General features: G+C 34.5%; 1 protein-coding gene across 1 annotated transcript in view; it reads right to left on the reverse strand.

The window, feature by feature from the left end:
* Positions 1-23,713, reverse strand: part of ADAMTSL1 (ADAMTS like 1) — a 392,524-nt gene that overhangs the window by 175,914 nt on the left and 192,897 nt on the right. Inside the window, 4 exon segments of the mRNA XM_044657022.1 lie at positions 5,272-5,356; positions 9,364-9,511; positions 12,172-12,376; positions 17,534-17,584. Of these exon segments, the coding sequence (XP_044512957.1) occupies positions 5,272-5,356; positions 9,364-9,511; positions 12,172-12,376; positions 17,534-17,584 (489 nt within the window).

Below are 23,713 nucleotides of genomic sequence, written 5' to 3' on the forward strand. Positions count from 1 at the left end.
CCAGGGCTCTATCTGAACTCAAGTTTTCCTGACTCTATCTTCTGTGCTGTCTAGCTGCCTCTACCTCTAATTTGGAATTATGCCCCCCCACCCCCAAATCACTAAACGGTGCATTTTATGGTGGTATAAGAAAAGATGAAAAGGATGTTTATAGAGACAAAAACTGTACAGATTGATACAGAGTAAAATGAACAGAAATAGAACAATTTTTCCACTAACAACAAAATAAAGACTAACGACTTTGAAATACTTAATGACTCTTATCAATGCAACCATTTTAGAGACTAATAATGTTTCCTACCTCCTGACAGAGATGTGAATGGATTCAGAGTCCAGAGGGAGATATGCATTTTTGGACACAGACAACGTGGGAATTTGTTTCGTTTGGCTGTGCATATTTGTCCCAAGTTTTTAAATTATTATTTTGCCTTTTTTTAACTGGCAGAGATAGGGGCACAAGGGAGAGAAAATAAATACTTGTTAACTGAAAGATTAAAATAAAGTGAAAAAAATGGAGGTTGTGCTATATCACCTTCAAGATCTTTTCTAACTCTAAATTTATCACCCTAAAAATCTCCTAGTCTATTTCCCACTCCTTTATTTTACAGATGACAAATTAAGGTTCTGATAGGCTGAAAAAATTGTGTCATCATATCAGAGAGTCAGTGTTTGAATTCTAGTCCTTTGATCCCAAATTCAGTGCTTGCTGAACAAAACCTGCTGGTGGGCCAGTTAGTTTTAGTTTAGGTCAGACCATGAACGGTGACTCTTCCCCTGGCTGTCTAACAAACTCCTGCTATTGCAGATCTTGCAAAATGGGAGGTTGACAGTGCAATCCAAGCCCAATATTGGAAAAGCAACACAGAGAACATATATGATACGAATGGTCAGGAAGCCAGCGGTTCAACTTTGAACATAAAGAAAAGTTCTTATAGTTTGCATTATTCACTTTTTGCATCAAGCCAGACCAGGATGTAAAAATAAGCTACTGTATTACTGAGAAGGAAAAAAATGGCATCTAGAAGTAGTGCAGAGAGGATACTTCAGCAGTGCCTAATTAATCCAATTTGTAATTAGTGTCCAGGGACCCAAAGCAATTGCCTATATTCACACACTTCTCTTTTCATATCTTTTTCAGTGTCTCTGCCATATCCACACCCCCATTTATTTCCTCTGATTGTTGCTGAGCCTAGAAAAATGATAGTATTGATTTAACTTCTCTGTTTTCTGAATGTTTTCAAAGGGCTGAAGAATTTGTAATTTGGCTACTAACTGCTGGCTATTTATTGCAGATTCACCTTGATATGAAAGGATAATATGTAATTATTAATTATATTTAACTTATAGAAAGTAAATAATATACAATTATTATATAATATAAAATGATATATAACATGATAATAACAATGACTAATAATATTTATATAGCACTTACTATGTACCAGGTACTTTGTTTTATATTTTACATTATTATTATTTTTTACAATTATCTCATTTATCTTACAAAGGCTGATTCCCGTTATGATCTCAGCTTCACGCTTAAAATGGTCCTAAATCAGCTTACTATCCCACATTTTAGGATTATTATGATTAGTTACCATTTCCTTAATATTTTATATGAGCAATGAATGGACCTTATCACATATCCATGATTATAACAGGAGCTCATGTTTATATAAACTTCAGTTTCCTCTCGATAGTCTTGTGCCTATTGCCTATTGGATGTATAGCATATTATCATGTAGTATATTATCTTTATTTTAAAGGCGCAGAAATTGTGGCAGGTAAGTAGCTCAGTGTATAGAGATGGGAAGTCTCAGGTTCTCAGACACTTCATAGCTGGACAAGTCACTTAACCTCAATTGCTTAGCCCTTATCAATCTTCTGCTCTTGGAACCAATACTTAATATCAATTGATTCCAAGATAGAAGGTAAAAGCTTTTTTTTTTTTTTTTTTTTTTTTTTTAAGAAGCAGAAACTGAAGCTCATAGAATTAAAGTGACTTTAAATAGGTGTCAGAGATAGGGTCTAAATCTAAGCTTCCCATCCTCAGCTCCACTAATTCTCTTTCAGAAACACAGCACTGCATCCTCTCACTCACCAGTGCAGTGGTAGAATTCCTGTTTACATTCTGGTAAATAATATTTACTGTTTCTCTAAAACAGTTCCTCTAAGGCCAGTTACAGCCTTAAACAAGAGCTAAGATCTCAGATCCCTGTGGCCACTTCTTTCTTTATTTTCAGACACCTCCATATCTAAACACTACCATTCAACCAAAACTATTTGGGGAGGGAGGAGAAATAGCTTGCTGACAGCACATCACTTCGCCATTACTCACTGTTGGGTAATTAGCATTTGCTATAGCTATATTTAGGAAATTTGTTAAAAGAATCCAGGCCAGCAAAATTATGCCACTCAAATGAAAATCAATTAAAAATTAAACAAAAACAGTTAGTGTGGAACTCTGGACCTTTTTTAAAAAATAGGATTCAATGAACTGAACATATGAAGTGCATAAAATGTGGAAACCATATACACTTCATTACAGGGTTCTACAGCTGCCACTTATTTCATTTTGGTATAAAAATAATTATTGTTTTGAGTACAATAGTGTCCATTTCCTTTGCACTGCCCCAGTGCTCCGATTACCATCTACTTCAATTCCGATTAATCATGCCAAGATGGCAATTCCATTAAACTAAGAGTAAAATTTATTAGTCTAATATGTGGCTGTAGTTTCAATGGTTAGAACTATGTGTTTAACTGCTTTGGGGATTTTATTAAGATGAAAGCTAAACATAATGCACCTCAATCAGACTTTTAGTGGACAAAGTAACTTCTAAAATACCGTGAGCTAGAGAACACGTAATGTTTCTGCAGGCATTAAACTATGCCTACACTTTCAATTTGCTGGGTACTTAATTGTGGGAAAGATATTTAATTGTTGATGAAAGATGCTTTAAGTTAATTTCTGCTGTACCCTGATGTCATTTAAAGCCAGTCAAAACATAGCAATAAACATGGGATTATGATGGAAGATAATTGACAAAATATAGAATACATGAAAGAGAGCAGAATGGTTGATTTTAGTAATCTAATACCCATATGGTTTTAGATTTACTCAGCCCAAGCCTTTATATAAGTAAGGAGTAAACTATTTTGTTTATATGACAACCAACTTCCTGTATCCTAAATTGGACTTTTGCATATTAAAAGAGTTAATATCCCTTTGAAAACAAACAAACAAACAAACAAACAAACAAACAAACAAACAAAAAACCCCAATAAGGAACAGAGTAGGTTGCTCCAGCCAGGTTTATGTTGGAGAAAGCCATAAGTCTGAACCTTAAAACAATGTTGTTAAAGCGATATTATAATCTTAAACCAGGCTAACTGCCTTTTCCTCAGTGTTATAGGTTGTTAGTTGGCTTTCCACAGAATCAGGAGAGGTTGAAGTATTTTTTAAATTACAGGGCATAAAATGAATACTTTTCTTCAGGAAATACAAATAACTGATGTCTTTTCTTATGTTGTCTTGAGCCAGAAATGTGACCTATGGGGAGAATTGAATGGCTGAATATCATTTATTTTGGTTTCTATCTAAACCTGTACTTGGATATTATGTGTAACTGTGTGTAAGTATGTAAACATAAAAATATGCTAGTTCATTGGGATTAGGGACTAATTGGGAAATTCTCTCCACTAAAGCAGAGTAACAATTTGTCTCCAATTTGGGATTTTATAGAATGACTGACTTAAATTCTTAGAAAATTACCTGTGACCCTAAAATCTTAAGTCAACACTTCTTGACCCTAGAGTGGTTCTTCTATACATTATGACCTATTTAACTAGCTAGTTATTCAATACAGACTTGTGGAAAATTGCACAGTAGAATGAATGGACAGAGTATTGTCCTTGGAGCATTTGGGTTGAAGTCTTGTCCCAGACACATATTGCTGGGTGATCATGGGTATATCATTTAACCTCTTACTACCCCTAGGAGATTTTCTTAGACAATAACTTTCAGATGTGTTGCCAGTCTGTATGGTGGAAGAAGTTTTCAAGCCAAAATTTCATTATAGTGATGAAATCTCAGTTCCAGAGTCATTATATATGGTCCCCCTACAAAAGTCTGAGTGCATTTTAAAGTTTATTATACATATCCAACACATATTTGTGTGTTGGATATGTGTATAAAGTACGTCAAACATGTGTGCACCTATGTATATGTAATGGGGGAGATCCTTTTCCTTGCTTCCTTTCCCTTTTTCAATATGAAATTAGAGAATTTATTCTGTGTCCCAAGCAAAGTTGTTTTCAAAGCATATAGGTTCAAAGAAAATTCTAAATTGCAAAATTATTCTTTAGTTTTCAATAGAAAAAATAGAAAAAGAAATAAAATCTTTCAAAATAATTTCATGCCTCAAGGGAAATTTAATCTCCAAGTTCATAAGAAAACAATTCTGATATTGAAAGACATTCTATATACCAAAAATCATTTACCTTAAAAATAACTTTGAGCATGGTTGCTATTTATTGATGATGCTCTAAACTTCCCATATGGAGATGACTTTCATCTTACCATTATTAGAGTGAGAAATTTGAGTTCTTAATATTGTAGTTGGATTTACGCTGATATATCATTAGATATATTTTGTTAGATATATGCCTTTGTTGACTTCTCTCTGTGAGAGATGGCTGGCTATTATTAAAGAATGGCTTCTATCAATTCCATCACTTTGGCATAAATGAAGTCCTACATGCCATTAGCTGAGAATTTTTTTTAACTGCATCTGGGATTTCATGTCCTTGAGATCAACATTAGGGACAAGAAGAGAAACTAGTGGAAGTTTCCTATGCTTACAAAATGACAGATCCTTGACATACTTGCATAATATGTAAGTTGGGACCAACTCTCCAGCCTTCTCATCTATAAAATTTTATATGATCAAATGGAGTAGATTTAGTTCTCTTTTTTCTAGGACAACAATTAGGGAGGGAAGAAAGGAGAACAGCCAACTAGGCTGATGAGAAAAGATGGCACAATCTCCATTTTTCTCTCTCTGGGTAATGTTGAAAAACTTTCTGTGGGTAAGCACAAGTTGTGAAAAATATTATTGGCACATCTTTGTTTTGGGAACCAGAAAGTCATATGAAGTTGTTTATGCTTAATGTGAAACTTAGAACCTGTGAAAGCTGAGACCAGGGAGGTACTTTCTTTTTTAATTAAATGGCTTGAAAAGAAAAACAATTTGTACTTTCAAAACTTACGAGGGCTCTTCTGACACCACGGCTCCTTCTTCCAGTTCTTGGGCTTGCTTATGCCATGGCAGCTTGGCTTCCACAGGAAGTTTCTCTGAAAAGCATATGCATAGACATGAAAAAGATGAGCTCAGAATCAAGTTTGGATTCCAGGGAAATCTGTTTTTTTCTCTAAGCTTGACTGTCTTTGTGGGCTCTATGTTTGTCAAGAGAGGTTTCGTTGTCTGTTGATTATGGGCTTATAACTAATAGTTGGCTTATTAATTTCCTGATTCTTTTATTTGAATGGAACTCATATCATTAGAATCATACAACTAGGAACTGTTTGTGGAGAGAAAGGCTTTCTGTATTCTGATGAACAAGGAACATTTTATGCCTTGTGTTGTATACCATAAAAAGTTCATTGTTGGAGCTCTAGCAATAGAAACAAGGGGAAAATTACAACACCAAGAAGATAGGTTCCATATTAAGTTAAACAAGAAGCTTATGAGTATCTTCTGGAAATCTTTTATGTAATTAATTTCAAGTTAAAAAAAAACTATTGAGTGCCTACTGTATGCTAGGATTAGTGGCCATGTTGGATGTTAGAAAAGTTAAGATATAGTCTCTTCTTCAATGATTTAATTTAAAATTTAATAAAAGAGAATTTTAAAAAACTGGACACAAATATTGATAAATCATCTAATTGTTCCCAATCATTGTCAGTGGTGGATGGCTAACAGTCATGACTTTACCATTTCTTATACCCATTTCTTGGCTCTTCTTGGCTTTCCACATTGAAGTTTAAGAGAAATGAGGTAATAGTTATGTATAAAGAAATGGAGAATAGGACATATAAAAATAATAAGATAAATACTTCTTATAATTGCAGGTTAACCTGAAAACTGAGAGGATATGTATTAATACATATTTCATGCAGACATTTATAAGTTTAATAAAGGCCTTATGCAAATGATTAATGCCTTTTTCTTACAGAAATTCTAGAGCAAATATTCTTAACTGGAGGTTCAGTGAACTTGTTTTTAAACATTTTAATAACTACATTTCAATATATTTGGCTTCATTTATATTCCTATATATTTTATTTTCAGCCTTTAAAAATTATTTTGAGAAGGGCTCTAGGCTCCCCCAGATTGTTAAAGGGTTCATAACAAAAAAAAAGTTAAAAACTCCTATTCTACTTCAAAAGGTTGGGTGAAACCTACCTTGACACAGATCAGAAAAGACAAACTTGTTAGTCCTTTCACTGTATTCTTAGCTCTTTACTTGAATTTATCTGCATCCTTTCTTTCAAGCACTCAAAAAACTTATTTTTGAGTAAAATCTGATTAATGCAATTTCTGATGTTTGTCATGTAGGGGCCAACAACTTAACTTTTCCTATTTATACATTTAAAGAGTGTATATAATGAGTTTCTATATGTGAGCTTGAATTCACTCTTAATATGGATAATGGCTGATATACATCTCAAAAAATAGGAAGCCAAACAAAAACAAAAATTGAAATGCTAATGCTATTAATGACTATGTATGTAGAATGTAGGTTTTTAGGACAAATGGGGAAAAGGAAGGCTATTATTATCAGTATTTTTAAAAGTTTATATTTTAGGATTATTAATTCTGATTTTTAACAAACATCCTTTCCTTTCATTATAGAACAAGAAAAAATAATGCCTTTCAAAAATTAGTGTAAAATAGAACAGTACAATATTACTCTGAAAGTCTAACATTTTTCATAGCACAACTCTTTTTAGTTAAATATGGTCTGCAATGTTTTTTTAAAATGGAAAAAAATCTGGTAATTTGAACTTACAACATAACTCACAACATATAACAAAAAATTAGAATTTTGGACTGTGTACTATAATACTCAATGACATTTGCAAGATGTGGAATGAAATGAAAAATGCAGGACCAAAGGAACTATATAACATGAGATAAAAGATGGACAGTCCAAGTGCTCCAATGGTATCTACAAAATATTTAAAGACCTAGGGGAAGGCTTTGGCTTTAGGAAGCATATATTCTCTGGTGAATTTATGGGAGGATCATGGGATCGTAGGATAAGGTATGGCCATATTGTGATCTGTTCTTGATGGAGGGAATAACCACAATGATGAGATTATATCTACTTGAAAGTGTCTTACTCATACAGGTACCATTTGCAAAAACAACCTGGGAGTTAGAAAATGAGTCATAATCAATCATTTGCTTTGTTCCACCATTTCCCCCACATTAGCCAAGTAATTTAGAATATACTTCCTAGTCTTCACAAAAATGGCTGCCAAGATTCCTCTTCTGACATATTTATTGGCACCATTTATGAGTGAATATGCTTTTATAACACAAGCCAGAGAAGCTTTATCACCGTTTTATAACATATAATTACAAAGATGAAAGAAATATGTCCATATTCATACACACGCACACTCTGTAGAATTATATGGCATTTTAATGATGTTTAGCAAGCCAGATCTTTCTACTTAACTGTGAAAAACTAGATTTTATTCTCAGATAGTTAACCACAAGCTACATTTCACTCTCTGAAGTGGCTTGCTACAGAGAGAACTAACAAATATATATTACTATTTTAAATTAAGGATATCATTATTTGCCTTTAAACAAGTTTAGTTATAAGTAAAACAAATGAAAAATGTTGAACTGTTCAAGCCAGAAGGGATTGTCATCATTTGAAAGGTAGCAATATGGTATATCTCCACTGACATTTTTTTTTACTACAACTCTATACATTCTTAGCAGGAAGAATCAAAACTAAAAAGGGAATCTATTTTGGATATAGGTTTGAATTTTTCTTTCCATGAAAAAACACTCTAAAACCAAAAAACAGCAAACAATTATCAATAGCCAATTGGTATGTGTGAAGCTTAACTTCATACGCAAACATTAATTTTTTTCCTTTCTGTGAGTAACATTGTGATAATTACTGTCATACTCTATATTGATTTCTTTTTCAATCATTATTTTAGAGCTCATAATGATATTCGCTTTTGCCCAAGACATCATAGCTTATGATAATAAATTGGTTGACAATGTAAAGATATATTTTAAAAGATTTTCTAAATTTGATAAAATACAAATTAGTTTTCTTTTAAAAAAGTTTTTCTAATAAGGAATACTTTTATTTAAAGTGTCTGGTAAATGAGTTTTTAAAATTTATATTTACAAATTAAAAATAAATGTAATGTCTACAGAACACATGTATAAAAACTAATCATCATGCTCCGAGAAAATGAATCAGTGTACCTGTGAAAGGGTCTTATCTATGACCTCTGACTGCCAAATTCCCATGTAGGGGAAAGACTGCAAAAATAAAAGTCAAAGAAGGAGCTGTTGCTCACCTTTTGGTAGATTCATCAATAATCCCTTTTTATTGTTTTGCATTATGTATGTAAATGTTTGGTTTTTGTTTTTTTGTTTTATTTGGAATTTTTAAAATTAAAAATGAATTCAGATACCAGTGAAATTTTTATAAATTTAAAACAAAGTATTTGAAATTTTAGTAAAATGCTTTATTTGCAGTTATCTTGATTGAGATCTTCACATTTTGATCAGTTAGATGCTCAAAATAATCTTAATATATGAAAATATATTTCATATGTTAAAATTATACATTAAAATAGACATTTATATTTTAACAGTAAGACATATTTGACATTAAAAATGTGCTCCAGCAATTGCGTGCAATTTTCCTCTTTGTAACAATAAGAAGTGTAGGCTGCCAAATGTATGAATTTTTCTATAATATTTGATCTATTTTAAATAAATCATTACATAGATATAATAAAACAGATAAATCTTATGATACTTTTCAACAATAGCATTTATAAGTTTTGTGATCAGTTAGGTTCTAACTCTGTATTTAAAATGTAATTAATAATGGTCGATTTAGTGGTTTTCAAACTTATTTGTGATACATACTGATATATTCAACAGTCTTTCCAGTGCAGTTTTAAATCACAAAGTACAGTTGCTAGGGGACATGGACACTTGAGAGGCTTTAAAAAAAATTCCAAGGAGATCAAAGTAGCTCTAGAACAAGTAGGCAATTAACAGCTTCATAATGGGCCACCTGCCATCTTACCTTTGGGTTTATAGCAGGGAGTGGGTATAATGCATTCTTCTTTTATGTGTGGCTTTGTTTTAGGGCTGCAACCACCTGTATGCATTCCTCGATGATCAATACAGAGGACTACACGGTATCTGAGTCCCTGGCCACATGTCACTGTACACTGGGGAAACAGAGAAGGGGAGAGAGAGGGGGGGGGAGGATGATGAAGATGAGAGGAAAGAGAAGGAGAATAATAAGAAAAGGAAGAGGAAGAAGAGGAGGAATAAGAGGAGTAGGAAGAAGAAGAGGAAGAAGAGGAAGAAAAAAGGAGTTAGATGAGGAGAAGAAGAGGAGAAGGAGAAGAAAAATCAGAAGAGAAGGAGGAAGAGGAGGAAGAATAGGAGGAGACAATAATGCCTTATTTAAATAGAGTAGAATAATTCTTCATACAAAATACTGCAAATAGAAGAAATGCTATTTAAAACAATTTCCCCCAAGATTTTCAGTTGTCTTATATATCTTCTCTCTTTTACTAGCTTTTAAACCTATGGGGCAGGTTTACATGTTGTCCATCTCTCTACCCCCTCATAATACTTAACATGGGACATTAAACATAGTAGATACTTAATAAATATCTGTCAAGTAGATATTATATTGTATGATACCAGTCTTCAAAATAGTTACCCACTTTATTAGGGAAAGGGCTGACATATTTCCAGTCTCTGAATCTTTACCACTATAAATCTAAAAGCTATTCTGGCGAAGATACGAGCTAATACTAATAAAATCTCATTTGACTAGGAAAATTTGGTGAGCAATACCTATAAGGGACAAAGTATAAATTCAAATTATCCAGCCTGAAATTCTATTTGCTTTCAGTCTACTAGACAGGACCATTCTTGCTATTGACTTGATTGTTCGACTTTGTGTCTTATTGCTGTCACAGGGTCATAGATATAGAGCTGGAAGGGGTCTCAGAGGCCATTTAGTTCAACCCTTGTATTTTAAAGATGAGGAAAATGAGGTGCAGGTAGGTTGAGTGATTTGCTCAATGCCACAGCAGTGGTAAACAGAGGAGTCATGATTTAAACCTATTTCTTCCAATTTCGGAATCAGTCTCAAATCACCAGTAAGAGCCAGCTTAATTTGCCACCCAGATATGACCCTAACTTTAGCTTTTCCATAAATAGTTGCATTCAGGTTTCTCCTAAAAAACTATATTCTCTTAGATTTTAAAACTCTTACTTTCTTTCTTAGAATGGATACTAAGCATTGGTTCCAAGGCAGAAGAGCAGTTAGGTCTAGGCAATTGGAGTTAAATGACTTTCCTAGGGTCACACAGTTAGGAAGTGCTTAAGGCCAAATTTGAACCCAGAACTTCCCATCTCTAGGCCTGACTCTCTATCTATTAAGCCTCTTAGCTGCCCCTTTGGTTTATATTAGTCAACATCCAGTAAGCATCTCCTTGAATGCATATTTGGTATAATGAGATCATATCAAATATTGTAGAGTTTCTGTCCGGTTTTGAATTGTATTGAGTTTTTCTTTTCAGAATTACTTTATGACCTGCAGCTGTATCTGGAATATTTTCCCTCTTTTCCTCCAATGGCTTCCTTCAAGACAGCTCAAGCACCATTTTTATAGACCTTCCCTAGCTTCCTCAGTTACTAGTGCTTCCCTCTCTAAGATTACCTTGCACATGCGTGGTAAATATCTTCTAGGTATCTACATATGGACATATTTCATCTCCCACTAGAATGTAGGAGGAACTGTTTTCTTGATTTTTTTGTAATCCTAGTGCTCAGCACAGTAACTAGTACATAATACATGCTTAATAAATGCTTTCTTGCTGATGTCTAAGTCACAGAAAATACCAGTTGTTAGGTTTGTTTCTGCCTTTTTTCTATGATTGATTTATGTCACAGTACAGTCAATTTTAGTGATCACATCAGAGGAAAGAGCTGATGAAGAAACCTTTTAGGCAAGGCTCATGGATAGGCACTGCTTCTAACTCTAAGGCCGGACTGACATGGATGGGAGCAGACCCAAAGTAAATGAGAAAACAAAAAAAAAACACCAAATGATTTCTCTCATCAATAACCAGAAATCTATAGTACCTGGCTCTATGAGGAGTAGAAACAGAAGTGTATCTCGGCTGATCTGCTTGATCTATGGGTCACATCTATTTTTGTAGACCCAGAATCTAAATATTAGCCATCGAACTTAAATGACATATGACCTGTGGGTCAGGGAGCCCAGCATCATGTCATAAAAAGAATGCTAGACTATAAATCAATAGGATATAGGTTCTAGTTCTGACTAATTGACTTTGATCAAGTCACTTAACTCCTATTGGGCTCAGTTTCCTCATCTGAAAAAATAAAAGGATCAAGTTTGAGAGCATCTAAGGTCCTGGTGAATTTGAAGAGTTTATGTTTTTCTGACAGCTACTTCTGTGGCCACTGGCATTATTTGGAGCCACATGGAACTTTTTCTTGAATACTGCAACATGGAAAATGGCAGGGTGGAATTCCTGCAAGATACAGGGTCAAGCAGGTTGCTTAGAAGCAGGGAAATAAAAGTAGGAGGATAATTCAGCTTTATTTTTTACCTGTAAGCATACTATGTTTGAGAATCATGATCCTATTCTCCTATTCTCTCCTATTCCCCAGTTCTCCCCATCCCCATCCCCTGCCATTACCAGTAGGCTATAGAACACTAGGTAAACTCAACCAAAGTGGACAGTGATGGACAAAGTAGGTTTACCAGGCAGAGTGGTGATGAAAAGACTGAAGAATGGACTTACTCTCCTAAACACACAAAGAAAGAAGGCACAGTTACCGGAGACCACTCTTGTGCCAGCCACTTAGGACAGTCAAAAATGTTGCAGGGCTGAACAATAGGCATCTTAGGAGTGTACATGCATTTCCATTCTTCCACTGAACTGACATGCCCCTGGATGTCTTCTTCTACACAGGAAACTGTCCGGCTCTGGATGCCACCTCCACAGGAGGAGGAGCAGGCTGTCCATGGCGTGCTTTCCCACCTGTGTAGGAAGAAGGCAGTAGTTGTGAAAAGGATACCGGCTTTCATTAATCTTTTAATCATTTCCCACTCTCCCCAGCCAAATTTTCCTCTTGTTAGTAAAGTTGTAAGAGATCGCCAAAAGAGCCAAAAAATCTATGTGACATGAAATCTGATAAATAAAGTCAACTAGCTAATGAGCATAAAAGTATACAAAACATAACAGAAAAGGGGGAAGATTTGATGTCTCGGCTAAAGCCAATGACAAGTTAATATTCATTAAGAATTTGCAGACTGCATTGATTCAAGAATAAACACCCCATCTGATTTATACAAAATTTGAGTTTAGCTTTTAACTGATGACTTTTTTAGTATATTTTTCTTTTCAAAAAGATTTTTGAAATTATTTTATTTCATATTTCAAATTTTCATAATTTCATAATTCAAAATTATTTTAGGGATATGATCTAAATATGGACTAATATGGTAGATTGTGCCTGGGTTGACATTTTAATGCTTAATCGAATGCACTGTTTATCTACAACATGACTTTTTCTTTATTAGTGATTCTGAGAAGATCAAAAAGGCAAAATGGAGTATTTCTTTTTTCTATCCATGGAATGAGTCTTGTGAATTAAAGAATAGTTACAAGCATTCGATTTATCTCTTACCTAACTTCCTACCATTGTGATGTTCTAAAAGTCCTAATGACTACAAAAATGATTAATTATGCAAACACATCACTAGATTAAGAACAAACATGGGAACACAGTCATCATGTGTTAATTTCTCAGTTATTGAAAGATGTCAGCTGATTCAGGACTTTAATTTGGATAAATGCATGGGTAGCACTGGGTCTAGGTTTGATTCTGATTGGACAAGCTGGCTTGTTTCTACGCTCTTATAGTTTTCAACATAGTGATCTGAAGGTTAGTTTAAGGATAACATTGTCTGATATCGCTTTTAAGAAAATTTGATTTACTTCTGGACCCATCTAGCTTTGGAGAATTCTGTGGAGAGGGGAAACTTTGCCTACATCTCCCCAAAGCAATTCTTTTCTCCTTTCAAACTAACTTCAGAAAATACAGAATTGCTGAAGGAAGGAACCACGAAGTCAAACGATGACATACTTATTTGTTTGTGTGTAGTGCTCTGGTGGTTGGGAGGCTGGCAAAGAACTTAAATTTCTGTTTTGTTTATAAGAGAATGACATTTGGCTTGGGGGAAAAAATGAAATGTCAAGAAGTTAATATACTTGATCTATAAAAGTCAAGGGTACTATACAAATAGAAATATAGCTTGGAAGCATTTATTCTAATGTTTCATACAATTTTGTTTATAGATAGTATGTCATATTAAAGATAACAACCTTGATTTTTTTTTGCACAAAGTTATTTCCCCAGTTACAGAGAGGACAGACCCTCCTCCACTCTCTCTTCACTGCTCAACTTTAGGCAACAATCACTATTCCTACTGCCAGCAGCTGGGACATGCTGCCAAATACAATATTTTCCTATGCACACTTCCCCAGGAGGTACATAAGAAAGTATCATAATGAGGAGAGCAGGGCTGCAGTTTAGCCCCTCAGAGAATTTCTGATCCTTCCAGCGGAGCAAAGTATCCCCAAGGAGAGTTGCTCCTTATCAGGAAAAATCAACTCTGAAACCATTCTTCCTTGGGTTATCACGAGGCTATCACTACCAAGAGTTCTCAATCTATAGTCTAAAGAAGTAGGCAGAATATATAAATGTATGTTTATCCTCATACTGGACTTAATTTTACAACAACATAGGAATCAATTTTTGTATATACTGAGTATCCAAAATATCTTAGTGTAGTTTTAAGCTTTAGTAAGCTTACAGCTGATTTATTCAGTTTGGGGGATCATTAGGATGCTCCAGAGGGAAATATTTTCTAATGGAAACCCTAATTCTCTTCAAATGTACATCCAAAGAGTCAGAAAGATACTATACTCTTCTCTCAACCTTAGAGAACAGTTTTCTGAACACAGTAGTGTTTTAAATGTCTGCTAAACCTGGCTTTGGCGCATCGTGGTCAGATGCCACAAAGAAGCTTCCATAGTTGGTTTTATATGAATATTCCCAGTAATGCACAGCATGATTACAAAAAAGAACCTTTTCATGTTTGTAAAATAGACACATATGAATTTCCAATTAAGAGAAACAGACTTGTGGTCAATCCTTCAGTAATATGTGGGTAGATAGTATTCAAAGAGGACAGCATATCAGCTGAACAAGTAGTTGTAGGCATTTGCCCAGGGCTGCTTAAAATATTAATAGAAATAAAAAGGATTTGAGCACTAATATCATCCTGTAGGATAAATGGGCTAGGGATGTATAATTTGCTACACACTTGAATTTAATTTCTTACAGTGAGCAGATTGTAAAGGATAAAGAACTGTTCTTGAAGTCAGGAAGATCTGAATTCAAGTTGTGCCTCTGACACTCCTGGCTGTATGATCCTGGGCAAATCATGTAATCTCTTGGAGTTCTAGACAGAATTCCAAGATTATAAACTTCAGAGGAAGTGTTGGGTTGCATTGGTAGAGAAAGTTTTTTTATTCAAGAGTTCCCTATACCAATAAACTCACTGGTCTAGTTTCTATCCCTATCTTAGAGACATAAATTATATTTTATGTAAGAATTCAAAATTCTCAATTAGGATGGGAAAATATTTTACATGATTGCAAATTTCAAATTCATATGAAGCATCACAGGGTATTCTTAGACCTTGCATATGTACATATGTGTATATTTATGTGTGTGAATATCTATATAACAGAGTAAGGGAAGAATAAAAATAAGTGAATGTATTTTTCTATTGTACATTCTTCCAATTCTTAAGTTATTCATTTATTTGTAGTCTTTTGCCTTGATCAAAGATGCTGCTATCTTAAAATTTTTCATCACTTTAATTTTTTTTCTTGTAAAATTGGAACATATATGCCTAAAATAAACAGCTTTCACTGACTGGGGGAATTTTCAAATTGATAACTAGCCTTAGTAATAGATACATAAACTATAATAAACATATATGTTAATTTGCCATGCATCTCTACCACGATAGAGACAGAATTACTTGTGTGCCCATAAAACAATAGAATAAATTTCTACATGTTGCAAACAAAACCAGTCATCTAATATTTATATTTGTGTTTGGGGAAATCCTTTAATTCTTAACATATCAAGTTACCTAAAATTAATTATTCTAGAAAAAATTAAACCAGAGAGTGTATGAATTTTTTTTTTTAATTTTAAACCCTTAACTTCTGTGTATTGACTTATAGGTGGAAGATTGGTAAGGGTAGGCAATGGGGGTCAAGTGACTTGCCCAGGGTCACACAGCTGGGAAGTGTCTGAGGCCGGATTTGAACCTAGGACCTCCCGTCTCTAGGCCTGGCTCTCAATCCACTGAGCTACCCAGCTGCCCCTGTATGAATTTTTAATAATACTGGGGTAGTCATTATAACAAAGATAAAGGATTTTAGATTTAGAGATAAAAGGGATCTTAGGTATTATTTGGTCCAATGCTTTCATTTTACAAATGAAGAAACTGAGTTTTAGAGAAGTTAAATGACTTACACCAAAGGTCACAGAGATGGAGATAATACAAAAGAAAGTGTTTCCCAAACCATAACATAAAATTCAGGCTCACTTTTAAATTCACATGGGCTCTTTTTGTTATTTTATTGTAATCTGTAATTTAGATATCTATATCAATGGGAACCTGGTATGTTGTTATTATTAATAATAGGAACTCATACCAAAGAAACACTAGTGGAATTCAGAGAATATGTTGGTATTCTACTTTAGTTTCTATCTGCTAGTTCTAGAGAATATGCAAGTTTCGTTTTGTTTCAAGGTATTTTATTAGATCACACACACACACACACACACACACACACACACACACACACATACACACCCCCCACAACACCACCACCACCAACAAAACAATAACAACAACAACAATACAAAAGCAAAATAAGCCTACAACATTGGCTGGTTTTATGAAGAATAACTCAGGGTTCCATTTCATTTGAGATTTAGCAAATTCAAGTTATTTGTTCTGAGTGTAGGTTCACATTTTGGACTTGGTCCAAATGTTTGATTATATATAGTATAGATTACACAACGCATATGTTAATTGCCACCCAAGCCAGTCAAATTAGCATTTATTAGGTACCTTCTAGGTTTAAGATACTGGGCTAGCCAACGGAGACAGGAAAACAGTGAAAAAAGTTCTTCTCTCAAGGAGTTTAAATATTACTAGCTGTAAAATGCAACTAAACTGGGGACAATATCCCAGATTTAGATTCATGAAGGGAAAGGAGACCAATGGAATAAAGTACAAAAGCAATCTGTGTGGTTACTTCGAGTCAAAGTACAAAAGCACAAATTTTAAAGTCTCACGAATAGTGAGACTTTTGCCTGCTTCTGGGTATGACAACACATTTATTCAATGGACTATTATTTGGCTCCCCCCTGCCCTACTTTATTATTAATGGATTTAAAACGAGAACAATCATTTTAGAATGCTCTCACTGTACTTTTTCATTATTTTTCCAGCTTGTAAAAATATTATACTTATAAAATGTGAAGTAGCATTTACATGAGATTTTATACTATTTTTGAAAGCCTAAATGGCTGTTCTGAATAACAAGGATATGAAACTGAGGAGTTTAGTTTTCTTTCCTAATTGTTAATTTCTTCTAAAATGAAAATGATTTAAAAAATCAAATGCATACTAATGCAACATCTGGAATTCCACATTCATGGGTCTACAATGATACTTGTGGCAGTGTTTGTTTGACATTTTGGAGAAGTACTTTAATGACTGGGGTCCTATTGCAGGGGAAACAGAGAAGAAGACAAAGAAAAGTAGAGAAAGATGGAATATAAACCCACAAAGTGTATCTAATCAGACTGAACTACTGTGTCAGCTTCAATGTAACGCTAACCTATCTTTACATGGTTTTTTAAAATGACAAGGTTAGAGGCTGGGCATGCCAACATTATTCAATGGGTGATCTCAGAAGGGAGTGGGAAATATATCATCTACCATTTTACTTTTATAGGAAAAACAGAGTTGCTATGCAAAAAAAAAAGTCAGAATACCAGATAACTAATTCTAGTATCAGGGTTGTTGATTTACGTACCGAGGAAGGGGATGGTAGAGGTCATAAGGCATGATCTGCTTGTAGCCGTCACTGTTAGGAACAATAATGCCAACCCTCTGAGTAGAAGGTACACACAATAAAATAAACACTAAATGATTACATTATACAACTTTTTTTTACATAATTGCAAAACAACATTGATAACATGTTCTATTGACTCAATTAAGACTTTGAAAACAACACTAAGAAGAGTTTCTTATCTTTATGTATAAGATATGTATAAGAATGGGCAAAGCCAAGTTTGGGAGAACATTGTTTCATGAGACTAATTTTCTGTTTCAAGAAGGAAATTCCATGGGAAAGAGTTACAACTCCCAAATATTCACCTCCTTGTTAAACATGATACAATAAACTTTATTATGTTCTTTAATCTGAATAAATTTTATATCCTATTGAGTCATCATCAACAACATCATTATCAGTGCCTTTTCTAGGTGCTCATGAAGAAATGACACAATTATATATTCTAATTACCGTACACAATTTTCAAAGATTTTAAGTTGTACAAAAGGAGTCAACCTACATTGGTAGAGTCAGTTTCCTCATCCAAGAGTTCCCTAAATTGATGAAAACATAAGTCTAGTACATAGATACCCTTTTAACATGCCTTTGAAAATGGTATACATTTTTTCTTTTTCTTGATAGGTCCCTGGAAATTTTATAGCAAATGCTCCTTGAAAAGTACTGGATGAGGGTCATCAAAGGCATGTTCTCTATTAGACAAAGGTAGAATGATTGAAGTATATATAATTATAATTGCTTTTGATATGGCACCAGAGATTCTGGTGTTATTGATACCGAGAAAAGAACAAGAAGTAAAATCTATAAGTCAGTAGCAAATACTAGGCTACCCTCACTTGAACTTGCAGTTCAACATTCTGTTATTTTTACAAAGGATATCAAGAGAGATCCTGCTTCTAAGACTATATTAACCATTGCTTTAATACAAATTCAGTTAAGTCCTCTAATTTTCTCAGCATGGTTCCTTATTGAAGATCAATTACTTAACTTGGATTCATTACTTATTGTTGCTGAAGGAAGGAAATGCAAAAGCCAGTGGGGATAGAGAGTAATGCCTTTCATCTCTCCACTGACAAATGTCATTTATGCATTATAGGAATGGGTGTTTGGACTCTAGACCTATTTATTTCATTTTTAAAAAGTAACGAGGAGACTCTTGGTAATATTCATGGGCAAAACCTTCTATTTTCCCACATGCAACACTCTGGCCCTATCATCAGTTACCTTTCAGTAGATCTTGTTTAGATAAGTAACCCCCCAAAAAGAGGGGCATTTGAATTGGGTTTTATGGGTTACAGTAAAATATAGCACTGAATGGATAATAGAATGGGTAAGAGGGAAAGGAGAAAAGAACCCACATAATTCATGAAGAAATCACAAAAGGAAAAATGATGCAAGAGCGAAATTTCATTTGTTTGATTAAAGAAAGACTGTGAAGTATGAAAGTGATTGAATGACTTATGGAGGGAAAGCACAGGGGAAGGTGTTGAGCTTTTGGGCCTATTGTTTCAGTCACACCAGAATCTTTGTGACTGTTTGGGGTTTTCTTGGCAAAGATATTGGAGTGGTTTGCCATTTCCTTCTCTGGCTCATTTTACAGATGAGGAAACTGAGGTAAACAGGGTTAGGTGACTTGCCCAGGGTCATATACCTATTAAGAGTCTGAAGCCAGATTTGAACTGAGGTCTTCCTGACTCCAGGTCTACCTAACCTAGCTGAGTCTGTACTTATCTTAAAGGCAAAATTGTGGTCAAACTCAATTTGGTCAGGTCTGGTTTTCCATGGCTCATTAAAACTGCTGTGTGTAAGAATCTTCTGGATTCTGGAAGGATGGGAAGGGATTAAATGTTACAATTATATTTCTTTCTACAACTAAAAATTATATAAAGCAACTTATTTCTTTCTTCCTTTTCATTTAGAGGCTATTTCCCATCTAACTTAAGGATCACATTTGTTGAGCTCTTTTAAGAAATAGTTAAATTTAGTGATAGAAGCAACTTCCTTTTTTTCCTCCTCAGTTTTAAATGAATTTCTATTTGCTTCCATATTAAATTTTTTAAACATCCCAGCTATCAATTGACCCAAAGTTAAAGATAAATACAAATTGTCTTTTGAGATTATATTAAACTTTATCTAGGATTTTAATTTTTATTGACATGTAGATTTAAAGATTGAGCACAGGGCCTATATTCTGGAAGACCTAAGTTCAAATCTGACCTCAGACATTTATTAGCTGTGCAAGTCATCTAAACCTTTTGGCTTCATTTCTTTATCTGTAAAATGATTTAGAGAAGGAAATGGCAAACCACTCTTTGATCTTTGCCAGAAAACCCCAAATAAAATCATCAAGAGTTGGACTGAAACAACTAAACAGCAACAAAGTTTTAATGTCCCAAATATGAAGGCAGAATATTTTCTTGCAAAATATTTTTGATATTTGTTGAATGACTTTCAATATTATGCTAAATTTTTATAGACTTCTACAACTGATTAGGTATTGACTAATTTTTTCTAATGGAACAACTGATGGAAGTAGATTGGAGGGGAAGGGAGGAATTAGAAGAGACTTGTCAGAACTCAAGATGTTTAACTTTGCTTTGGGAGGATTTGGAATTTCTGTTTTTATTTAAAATAGTAGCTTTAAATTTTGAACCAGCAAAACTGTAGTACTATTTGTCTTTTCATGGCATGGGTCATGGTGAAGACTCTTAAGATGACTATATGGCACCTGTGAAAACAGTAGATGTCCAAACAATAGCACTCTGTCCAATACTGTTTATGCATACACGTTAGAGTGGACTCTGAGCTCCTTTGGGATTAATGTTATACCCCTTTTATTTCAGGTCATAGTCATTAGAGTAGACTACAATTTATTCTAAAGTTAATTTATTGTTGTTTACCATTAAGGGTTTCTTTGTTTCTTTACCCTATGTCAAGAGAACATTCTTAAGAATGATAAAGATATCAGCCTGGCCTATGGGGAATTTTTTCTTATTATGTTTAAACTTCATTTCTGTGTAAATTGGGACCATTATAGGCTGTATCTCTCAAATAGGATATCTTTGAAAGGAATATATGTGCTATATGTTTATATAGAGACATACACAAAATGTATGTAGACAGACACAGAGAGGGAAAGAATATATGTATACATATACACATGTGTATCCTGAAAATACTGAAACCATTATTCTGAAATATAACTGAAAAATAACACTGATTTTGGAAGATGTTCATGTTTTTACACATGCCATATTTGACCACAAAAAAAGAAAGCATGGTCTGTATTTGGAACAATATATTGTATGGTAGGGGGAGGTCTGAGAAGACAGAGGGGTGAGAAGATAGGTGACAGTATATGGAATGGAAGAAAAAAGAAAGAGACAGTGAGAGACTGGGAAAAAATTATATTCTCTTCTCTGCCTTCACTATTCTGTTCTCGGGCCATTATCATTCATCGAAGAGAAGAGAACAGAGATAGGAAGGATAGGCAAGGAACTTTTCGGGGATGTGGGGTGGAGATTTAGCACTTCAAAAAAGTGCTGGAAAGGTATCCTACCTTATCATCTCTAAAGGCAAGCATTAAGAGAGAGAGAAATTGCAAATGAGAATCAATGAGCACATCTGGTTGGGGTGAGAGAAACTCCTCAAAGATCTGTAGTAGGTTTAGTGTTCCCAGAAGGTCTATTGTGTTTAGAGCTCTGACTTCAGAGCAATGGTCTGGCTTTGGGAAATCATTGTGGACACAGCTCATTCTGGTGGGACATCTACTTTTTTTTGCCAACACATACAATAATTCTGGCATAACAAAGTCCATTGGTACCTGAAATTATTATTGTTGTTGTGGGATGTTACTATAAGAACTCCATTTCTATAGGTCATGTCACCAGACTGTAGGGGTGGGAGACAAACAAATAGCTGTTGCCTCAAATTAGTGAGTTAAGAAGGACTCTGAATACAGAGAAGGAAGGAGGGAGAGAAGACCTTTAAACAAATTTGTATTTGTTCTTCTCAACTCTGCCTCCTTTTTCTAGTTTTTGGTTTTTGGCTTGTCTAGTGTTTGATGGGGTGGGTCAGGGAGATTTGGGAGTTTTGCCATTTTTATTTTTGAGGAAATGGGTTGGCATACAGGAATGAGGAAGATGAAGGCAGCTGAAAGGCTAGTTGCTCCCTCTGTCCATGCTCCTTTTGTTTGCCTTCACAAACTCCTCTTTGAAAAAGGACAGCTCATCTCTCTATGTCTCTGTCTCTGTCTCTTTCTGTCTCTCTGTCTCTCTGTATGTCTCTCTTTGTCTCTGTCTGTCTGTCTGTCTCTCCTTTTCTGCTGCTATATGATAGCTTTGCAACTCCATAATTCAAGTTGTGTCCTGGGTAACTCAGCTCCCACTGAAAGATGTTGAGGAGGATGAGAAAAGCATTTAAGGGAGCTAAGGAAAAGTGACAGAGAAGTCAATATATGTCATGTCTCATCTCCATTCACCCAATACTATTGAAGAATGGGCTAAATAAATATTGTTGAAGTCCAAGTACCATGTACCTGTGCTGGGATCAATCTGGGGAAGCAAGTAATAAACTAGCAAAGAAGTACTTTGCAAATAAATCACTATCAGGTATAGGATGTTCCATACATATTGTTAACTAATTTTTCAAAAGCTACAGGGTAAAATTGATATCATAAGAACAAGGCCATAAATGGACAACTGGCATTATAACATGACAGCCGTGTTTTAGGACATTCTGGCTGTTATAATATGAGGTTTTAATAAGGTGATTACAAAACAAAGTTGTTTGTGGACAACATTACATAGTGTAGACCTGTATGACAGTTTTTTTTCTAGAATGATCATTAGGTAACATTTATTGTACTAGATTTTATTGTAAGGAGATCAACAAAAGTATGCTGCTGTGGGCAACTAGACAAGACTTAAAAAAAATAAAAAAAAATGTCCAAACGAGCAATGTTGTTATTGTCTTTGTGAGGCAGTGTGGTGTAGAAGAAAGAGAGATGGATTTTTTAGTCAGAAGACCTAGAGTTGAATCCCAGCTCTTTTAGTTAAAACTTGTGTGACCTTAGACAAGTCTGGTGACTTCTCTGAGTATTCGTTTTCTCATCTGTAAAATGGAGGGAGGGTGGAATAAGACTAGCTGGCTTCTGGGGTCTCTTCTAATTCCATATCCATTGCAGGAGTATTTGACCTATAAAATATCATACTTTTATATTTCTTGGGTTGAAAATTCCTGGTCATTATAAACCATATAGTTGCAATTCTCTTAGGTGAGTGAGATTAACATTATCCATGAACTAAAAATGCTTTTCGTTTCCAGATGGCTTTGTTTCTCCCTGTGTTTAATGGTTTGGCCATAGCTTTGGCTGAATAAAATATAAATTTGTGCTTATATGTAATAAATGCTAATGTTAAGCCTTCATGTGTCCAGAGAGGCAAATCAGGAATTAAGTTTTGGGGTGAACTGATGAGTGCTACTCGAATTGGTGATAGCATCAATCAATGCTTATTATTTAATTTCTTTTGTGCCTGAACTCACTACTCATTTTTGTCATTCAGAATTCTTATTATCCCTTCAAGACTCAGCTTAGATGTTACTTTCTCTATGAACTCTCCTCTGATCCTCCTAGTTGCTAATATTTTCTTTCTCAAATTACCTTGCATTTCTTTGTATTATGCTATTCTACTTAGTAGAATGTAATCTCCTTGATTGGTGGCACAATAGATAGAGGGCATATCTCAAGTCAGTAAGAGTCATCTTTTTGAGTTCAAATCTGGTCTCAGACCTTTACTAGCTGTGGGGCCATGGGCAAGTCACTTCACCCTCTTAGCCTCAGTTTCTTCATTTATAAAATGAACTAGAATAGAAAATGGCAAACCAGTCTAATATCTTTGCCAAGAAAATCCCAAATGAGGTAAAGAAAAGTCAAACATGACTGAAAACAACTGAACAGCAACAATCTCCTTGAGATTAAGGACTATTTCATTTTTGTCTTTTTATTTTCAGCACTTAGATGGTGTCTGGCACAGAGAAGGTACTTAATAAATGTTTATCAAATTGAGGTTGCTGATATTTTTTGGCATGGTTTTATAGGAGAGTGAAAGGAGTACCAGATTAGGAAGCAGGAGACCT

Source organism: Gracilinanus agilis, chromosome 1, assembly GCF_016433145.1.
Source record: "Gracilinanus agilis isolate LMUSP501 chromosome 1, AgileGrace, whole genome shotgun sequence".
Taxonomy (NCBI): Eukaryota; Metazoa; Chordata; class Mammalia; order Didelphimorphia; family Didelphidae; genus Gracilinanus; species Gracilinanus agilis.